At 52.6% G+C, this 8,089-nt stretch overlaps 4 protein-coding genes across 4 annotated transcripts; 2 read left to right on the top strand and 2 right to left on the bottom strand.

Annotated features, from left to right (window-relative positions):
- Positions 1–544: 544 nt before the first annotated feature.
- GLOTRDRAFT_15954 (uncharacterized protein) lies at positions 545–742 on the bottom strand (the record flags this gene model as incomplete). Its single annotated transcript, XM_007873226.1, has 1 exon — positions 545–742. A coding segment is annotated over one exon (198 nt), but the record flags the coding sequence as incomplete, so codon positions are not given.
- Positions 743–1,310: 568 nt separating this feature from the next.
- Positions 1,311–2,568, bottom strand: GLOTRDRAFT_82569 (uncharacterized protein; the record flags this gene model as incomplete). The annotated part of the gene is made up of 4 exons (XM_007873225.1): positions 1,311–1,514; positions 1,567–1,764; positions 1,813–1,974; positions 2,050–2,568. 4 exons carry the CDS (start codon positions 2,566–2,568, stop codon positions 1,311–1,313), a joined length of 1,083 nt encoding a protein of 360 aa, XP_007871416.1.
- Positions 2,569–4,124: 1,556 nt separating this feature from the next.
- On the top strand, positions 4,125–6,967 carry GLOTRDRAFT_51005 (uncharacterized protein; the record flags this gene model as incomplete). Its single annotated transcript, XM_007873224.1, has 4 exons — positions 4,125–4,424; positions 4,481–4,801; positions 4,856–6,557; positions 6,618–6,967. The coding sequence occupies 4 exons, from the start codon at positions 4,125–4,127 to the stop codon at positions 6,965–6,967; spliced, it is 2,673 nt and encodes an 890-aa protein (XP_007871415.1).
- A 223-nt stretch (positions 6,968–7,190) lies between these two features.
- On the top strand, positions 7,191–7,638 carry GLOTRDRAFT_17064 (uncharacterized protein; the record flags this gene model as incomplete). The annotated part of the gene is made up of 2 exons (XM_007873223.1): positions 7,191–7,298; positions 7,354–7,638. Coding segments are annotated over 2 exons (393 nt in total), but the record flags the coding sequence as incomplete, so codon positions are not given.
- Between the last annotated feature and the right edge of the window lie 451 nt (positions 7,639–8,089).

The raw sequence follows: 8,089 nt of genomic DNA, 5'->3' as shown, positions 1-8,089 counted from the left end.
GTAGCATCGGCCTCATTCTCCAGCCTATCATGCTTCGATGTAGTGAATGTCATAGCCATCCCCTCAGTATAGGCATCTGGTATGACGTATTGGGCTTTGCGGCCGGGTGTATAGAGGTGCGTCGCGTGTTTTTGGATATAGTCTGCTAACTTATTGAACGTCTTCAGCATTTTCGGGGGAGAATGCTTGAACGTTCGATGATCCAAAGCCAGCATCTTTTCAAAATTGACACGGACATTCTTCAGGACATCGATCAGTGAAGACTGGTTCAGAATATGTTGCATAGTCCGATTTGAGAATTTTCCACCATATATTCGCTGTGGATGGGTAAAGAAATGATTCCGACAGTAGATACAGAGCTCTGTATCTCGTACCTTGATATATAGGTTGTTAAGCTCTACCCACCAGTCGATTGCGCGGAAACAGTTCGGTTTTCCGGTGGGATTGCATAATATATTCATTCGGATTACTCGTCTGTTTGGTAGAGGTGAGTAGTGCAAATGATATGCCCCGTTTTACATCTGACGCACCGTAATTTCCCAGGATAAACAAAGTATAGATTGTGCAAGAACCGCAGCATCTGGGTCGCATACTTATGCTTTCCACAGCCGCGAAATATGAATGCCCATGGCAGGAAGCAGTCTTCGACGCGCCCAATGTCCCCCGCATTCATTGCAATCGTGAGCTCTTCATATAGCAAGAAATACTGCTGCTTGAGTTGCTGATTTTCGAACACTTCATCCCGCAATGCCGACGTATTCTCGCGCTGTACAGCAAAGCTTTCGCGAGCCACGTAGTCTCTCGCCAAGACCGCTGCAAGATCGCGAATCTCCTGCCATTGAGGAAGGCGGTCTGCCCAGGTCTCGAGGCTTGATACCTTATTCCTTTTGCTCACCTCGGTACATCAGGAAACACGCGGGTTCCTATAAAGCGATCTATAGGCTGGATAGGTAACATAGGCTCATAGGAACGTCCGTTCCGGTATAGCCGCACATAGTACCACAGTTGCAATAGACACTATGCATAGCCGCAATAGCCACCATAGCAGAGGCTGTATAGGCATGCATATCACTCGATAGACACCGTAGGGCAGGTATAAGCAATGAAAGAATTTGATATTTGAGGAGATACATCCATGACTATACTATATCCCTCGTGTTAGCCCTGGAACTAGTTTTCTACACCTGCGACTGCTGCCGCCCATTCCCTGCGCATGTTCTCTAACTCAGTCTCATCAAAGCCCGATGATGCTTTGCAGTCTTCACCCGGTACCTTCGCAAAATCACTATGTTCCGTGGTTGGTTACTGTCTCAGGATAAAATATTGATGTAAACCCACCGAGCACCATCCAGAAGCTGGGACTGAATGCGTTCAACAATCTCCATATCAGCCATCTTCTCCTTAAGGGTGTCGAGCTTCGATAGGTGGTGTTCAAAGACAGGTCCATACGTCTTCTCGCTGAACTCGACGCCACTCCTCTGACCTGTGGCCCATTCATCCAGGGCACACTGGACCTGAAGCCAAACAGTATTAGAAGCAGTGAGACCACGCGAAAGACACACTCACGGCAGTTAAAACAAGAGCAATGGTAACCAAGGGTATACCAAACCCTGACTTGCGGCGGCCCCCGACGTTGAAAGCAACCTTCTCGCTGAAGTACTCAGAGTACTCGACCCCTTCATCACGTTGGCTTGAATACCAGGTTTCGTTGATGACGGCTTGAATGATAGGGTGTTTGTAGCGGCCCGTGCGCTCCTCCGGATTCTAGGAGACCACTTAGCTGCATCAGGGCATTACAGGAAGATAGCTCACCTCGTGAACGAATGCCTCGTTGTCTTTAAGCATCTCAACACGGGCGCGGATGGTCTGCGCGTCCGCCTTGCTGTTTTTGTCGAGCAGCTTGTAGTATGATGGGACGAGCGTTCGCGCCTTGATCTTTATCTCCCCCCGTATCTGCGGTGCACGGTCAGTGAGCTAGATAGAGGGCCGCCAGGCGTGGACATATTAGTAGTTGCATACTATGAAGATGTAGACCTCAAAACAACGCACCATACTCACAACTAGCGGTCCAAACTCCATATCTATGCCTTGGTCCTTGCACGCCTTTCCCCAGGCCTCCCGACAGAACTCCGTCGCAAGGTCCGTGTTCGGGAAGGGGGCATCAGAGCTTATAAGGCAGCGGAAATGATGCTGGGAACCCTTGACAGCTCCCCGCTTCTCCCTCGGGAAGTCGCTATCCAGAACTCGGCCCCGTGTTCCACTCCCGCCTACGGCTTCTACCTTGGGCTTCTTAGTGAAGCGAGTTGTCTCCATGGTCGGACCGGAAGGGGCAGGACGAGGTCGGCGCAGGTTGTTGGCAGCGGTCAACGGGCCTCGGGGTGCAAAACCAGGCACTTCCACAGCAGCGGAACGTTCGTCGCCAGATTCGGAGAGGTACTCGAGATCCTCCTCATCAAGCTGGACGGGAGCGTAGGCTATTTGAGCCGCTCGGGGGATACCCAGCTGCTGGGCATCCAGACGATGCGGAACCTCGACATGCCGCTGCGCAATGTCATCAGCATATTCCATAGCAGGGTAATAGTAGATGGCTTACCGCGGGCATCACTGGTGTTCTGTTCGGGACATGCCCAGCGCGACGACGGAGAACAGGTGACTGAGGCTGGGGGGAGTCATTGAAAGGCTATGGGGACGTGCCTTAGTAAAAATATCGAAATACAAACAACAGTTACCATTGCAATCGGCTGTGGGATGACACCCGATAGTCTATTGCGCCACAGATTGTCCGGCGCCCGAAAGACTAGTGGCTTCTTGCTGGCCACTGGAACGGCTTCATTCTCGTCATGTTCAAGGCCGCCGTTGTCGAGAGAACCATTGCCGGTGCGAGAAATGCCTGAGCGCTTCACAAGGACCTTCTTGGAGGTGGACATGTCATTCCCCACCGCCGTGCTGTCCACCACAGTGAACTGTGGAGGTGCGAGTCGCAATGAGTGACAGATAAAGAGAGAGTGCAGGCGCATACTTGTGGCCCCACATTGAGGTTAGCTAATGTTTCGTCGTCCAAGTACTCTTCCTCGGACTCAGGCGAGTCTTCCGCAAAGTCGTTGTCCTCTTCAATGGCCTGTCGGGCGCGTAGAGCCTTTTGAGCAGCTTTCTTAGTTGCATTGGCCTTCTTTCGCTTATCAGTGTGCACTACAAATCTGCATCAGAGGAGGATGGCCAGAAGCAACATGGACAACGTACGGGCTTCTGCCTTGCGCTCAGTTGCAACTGTCTGTCTGCCACTCTTGCGGGGCGCAATCTTCTCCCTCGCAGCAAGGTTGTCGGCCTCGGGAGGTACGACACTCGCCGCCATGCGAGCCATAGGCTCGTTACTCATAGCGTCGGGATCGCGGCTGACAGGACGGCGAGTAACAGGAGCGGGTGCGGCATCCTGGGCAGGGGCAGGAGTCCGGCGGACTGCGGGAGTGGAACGAGTAGAGCGACGAGCAGACATTGTATCGGTGACGGTGTGAAAATGTGAAAGGGGTGAACGAGAGCTGTTGAGTGATATTCACTTCACTGAGGGAAAGACTCGGTGGGTGAATGCCTACCTGGGGGGACTGGCGCTCCCTTCATATACTCTTGTGCTTTTATACCGAACCTTGTCTGTTAAATCAGACACCGCATTCGCGTCTGGTCCAATGAGGTCGTGGTCAACAAGAGAGCAACACGTCCTAGATAAAATCAACAAGGCTCACGTGAGGTGAAGGGCGCGTCGACTTCCGTGGACGCCCGACAGTGATTCCACATGCAGTATTCGTCGGCGTGCGCCGGGGCACGTCATGCGGCGGCCCGACGGTACTGGGACATTGAGCTTTCTCGAACCACCAAGTCAATCCGTAATCCTCCAGATGGCTAGGACACATTTGCACACCTGTGGCTTTTGCAACAAGTCTCTTCCGACCGCTGGCGGATTGCGCAAACATCTACGTACTGCGGCGTCCTGCAAGGATGCGTGGATTGATCACCTATCACGGGAGTCTATCAATATTTTTGATGTGCAGAATGACGCCGAAAACAACACTGCACCTGAAGACTCAGACCCGCCGTTCATACCCGACGAGGAGCTGCCAGAGCAGCATGGGATGTTGCATACTGCCCCGAACGCCGCTCCCCGAGGCGTTGAGATCGAGGACGTGCCAGATTGCGAGGACACTGCCTCGCAGACTCACCGACTAGTGGAGGAGTACCCCGCGGAAGGTCTCGCAGGTGCTGCATACCCCGGGGGAGGCGAGACGAAGTTTGACCAAATCTTGAGGGAGAAGCTGGACAGAGGGGAATGCCTACACGGTCCTTTTGAGGACGACGAGGAGTGGGAGTTGGCGAAATGGTTAATTGACAACGTCGGGCAAACGCAGACCGATAAGTTCCTGAAATTACCTATTGTTAGTGATCCCATGTCCGCATTGGTATCATTTACGTGACTTACCATGCTTCTCAGACTCGGAAGCGCACATCACCGTCATTCGAGAGCAATAGGCAGTTCCTGGACCGCATTGATGCATTACCTACACGAGGCGTCAAATGGGACTGTCACACCGTGCGGATCGCGGGAGACAAGAACGACGACAATGGAAATGTGATGATGGAGGAGGTAGAGCTCTGGGCACGCAATCCTGTTGAGTGTGTCAAGGAGTTAATAGGGAATCCAGCGTTCCGAGAAGTGATGGCATACGCACCTGAGCGGGTCTACCGCGATGGGCCAGGGAAACCGCGCATCTTCGAAGAGATGTGGACAGCCGACTGGTGGTGGGAGACCCAAGTACGTACCTATTATTGGGCCTGATGAGAACTCGTATTCTGATCGCCTATCCAGGACAAGCTCCCAAAAGGAGCAACTATTGCCCCGCTGATCCTGGCCTCGGACAAGACAAAGCTGTCACAATTCAGCGGTGACAAGTCCGCCTGGCCAGTGTACCTTACACTCGGTAATATTGACAAATCGACGCGCCGCAAGGCGAACTCGCATGCGACTGTCCTAATCGGCTACTTACCTGTGGCAAAGTTGAGCTGCATGACTACGAAGATGCGTTCGGTGACTGGATATCGGCTCTTCCACTGGTGTATGAGCAAGCTGCTTCAGCCACTAATCGAAGCGGGGAAGGAGGGCGTCGACATGACCTGCTCGGACGGTTGCATCAGGCGTGTGCATCCGATTCTAGCGGCGTACGTCGCAGATCACCCGGAACAATGTCTTGTAGCCTGTTGCAAAGAAAGTTTCTGTCCCAAATGTCGGGTCCAGCCCGACAAACGCGGTCAGCTCGACTTCGAAATCCGAAGGAGGCTTAGCGAACGGAGCAAGGTCATCTTGAAGCACAAGGCCAGCGGACGCCGTGTGCCAGCGTTCAATGAAGAAGGGTTCAGGCCGGTCGAGGATCCCTTCTGGGCGAACCTTCCATTTGTCAACATTTTTGATTGTTTCACACCCGACTTACTGCACCAATTGCATAAGGGTGTATTCAAAGATCATCTGGTCAGCTGGTGCGTTGACATTGCGGGCAAGGAAGAGGTGGACGCACGCTTTCAATCTATGCCTAAGCAGCCGGGACTTCGCCATTTCAAGGACGGCATTTCAATCGTGTCGCAATGGACTGGAACTGAGCATAAGGAAATGGAGAAGACCTTCGTTCCGCTTCTCCATGGCGCCCTTCCGGCAAGGGCTCTCACGGCTGCGCGAGCGGTCCTGGATTTCATTTACTATGCTTCTTTTCATTCCCATACCTCGGAGACACTTTCCCGGATGGAGAATGCCCTGTACGACTTCCACGAGAACAAGGACATCTTCGTCACTCTCGATCAGCGCGACCACTTCAATATCCCGAAGCTCCACTCCATGCAGCATTATATGGCTGCTATACGCTCACGCGGCTCGTGCGACGGATACAATACAGAGTCCCCCGAACGTCTACATATCGACTATGCTAAGGAGGCGTATCGCGCAAGCAATAAGAAGGACTATACCGAGCAGATGGCGCTGTGGCTGCAGCGTCAAGAGAACGTCGCGGAGTTCTCAACGTTCTTAGAATGGGCGACCTCTGATGACTCTAGCGACGCTGATGGACCCAGCAGCTCGGACGACTCTGATGTCGCACCCGAAGAACCGGTTCCTCAGGCCCGCGCTCATAATGAGCATGCTACTTTAGCCCTCGCTGCTCACCTGAGTCTTCCACAATGTCCAAGCTTTCCTCTGAGAACTGTTGACCAGCTAGTGACTGACTTCCGGGCTACGCAGTTTGTCGATGTGCTCGGAAAGCATCTGCTGCGTGAACGGCCTGACGGGGCTCAGCCCCTTGTCCCGAAGAATACCGATCGCTTCGATGTCTATAAGCAAGTCATTGCCTCTTGTACTGCGGTCCCTGTGGTTACCGACAAGACTAAGCTTCGACAGCGCCTGCGTGCCATGCCAGCCAAGCCGGGGAAACGAGGACGCGAAGGAGCCCCTGCGGCTTTTGATACGGTGTTGGTTAAAACGGACGGAGGTGACAGTAATGGCCATGCCATAGGCACGGCTCTTCACGGTGCGTATATTCCATTGCCAGGCTCGTACTTGATTGCCGACATGTCTTTCGTGAGGGTAGGACTGCGCGTCGCACAGCTGCGTGTTATATTCCGTCTACCGGAACATTTACAATACCGCCGGGGACGACATGCAACCCTCCTTGCGTACGTCGAATGGTTTACACCATTCACTGCCCGGGATCCGACATTACAGATGCATTGGGTTTCTCGTTCAACGCGCGGCGGGAGACCCAATGCTGAGGTTATTGAACTTTCGCATGTTATAGGAGGATGTCATCTCGTACCTAAGTTTGGTACAGAGATCAGCCCTCGGTGGACATCCGAGAATGTGTTGGAAGATTGTAAGACATTCCTTGTTAATAGATATATAGATATTCGGACATTCTTCCTCCTGCAACCCCCTGCTTGACATTCTCTGTATATCTACCCATCATGTAATTATACTCAATATCTTTCTACTGGTTCGGAAACGTGCCCTGCAGCAAGGTGGCAAAAATTATGCGACATGTGCGAATCGAACCTACGTTGACTATGTGTCCCTATGGCGCGTGCCGCCTGCTATCAATGTCTATCCTGTCTATACCGCACTATGTGGCTAGGGTCCTCCTATGCCGCAGAACGCGTTTCCTGATGTGGGTCAGGCAAGCGGGAGCGTCAATGGTGCTTGGAAGGCCTCAGACTGGGTGCCCTCACTTATACGGTCGAGCATATACCTGAAGTGTCTTCCAGATTCCAATAAGGTGCGCAGCATACGACTCGGCACGTAGCCCCGCTGAAATCTAAGGTTGGTATTAGACGGTCTCTTGGATGCCGGCAGACTTAGTCGCGGCAAGCATACCTGAGATGCGCAATGCCTCACCGCCTGTCCTTCACTTAGCGAGCCCGATTCCTGTGGCATGGAGAACCCTTTTTACCCCGATATCAGAGATTCTCGGACTTCCGCTAGTGCCGTACCACACTTGGTTGGACTCGCTTGAGCACAGCGACATCGTCGAACACCGAGACAGAATCAAGACGGATAAACTCCTTCCTGACAACCCCGCCCTTCTGCTCCTTGACTTTTTCCGGTCTGCCGCTCGCACCGAAGATGATCCAAGCAAGGAAGCGATAGGTTTACCCAGGCTATCTCTGACTCAAGCCCTGCAAACCTGCAAAACATTGCGGGAGATGGAGCCTTTGACTTCGAATGATGCCCTGGGTTGGGTTCGGTATTGGAGGCAGATAGGCTTTATACGTGCATGATGATTTTAGTATTGCTGCTCTCCTCTCGAATTCTCAGTGTACTCGATGCATTATATGTACGGAGCGCGGGTTCACTAGACCTTTACTGCCATCGTCTGCAATTGAGACATTGGGAAAATCAACATTCATTCATGAATACAGAGTGCAGTCCCAAAGTTACTTCGGCCTATGTAAGCAACAAGCCATCCTTATATCCTCCACCGTGGTGTACAGCAAGAGTACAGTATAAAATGACCTGGGCTCTCGCGTTAACATGATCCTTGCTATGTCTGAGTGAACCACCTACCCG

The sequence above is a fragment of the Gloeophyllum trabeum genome (assembly GCF_000344685.1).
Source record: "Gloeophyllum trabeum ATCC 11539 unplaced genomic scaffold GLOTRscaffold_00056, whole genome shotgun sequence".
Classification (NCBI taxonomy): Eukaryota; Fungi; Basidiomycota; class Agaricomycetes; order Gloeophyllales; family Gloeophyllaceae; genus Gloeophyllum; species Gloeophyllum trabeum.
Note: the sequence above shows the minus strand (reverse complement) of the source record. Positions and strands in the feature narration are given on the sequence as shown.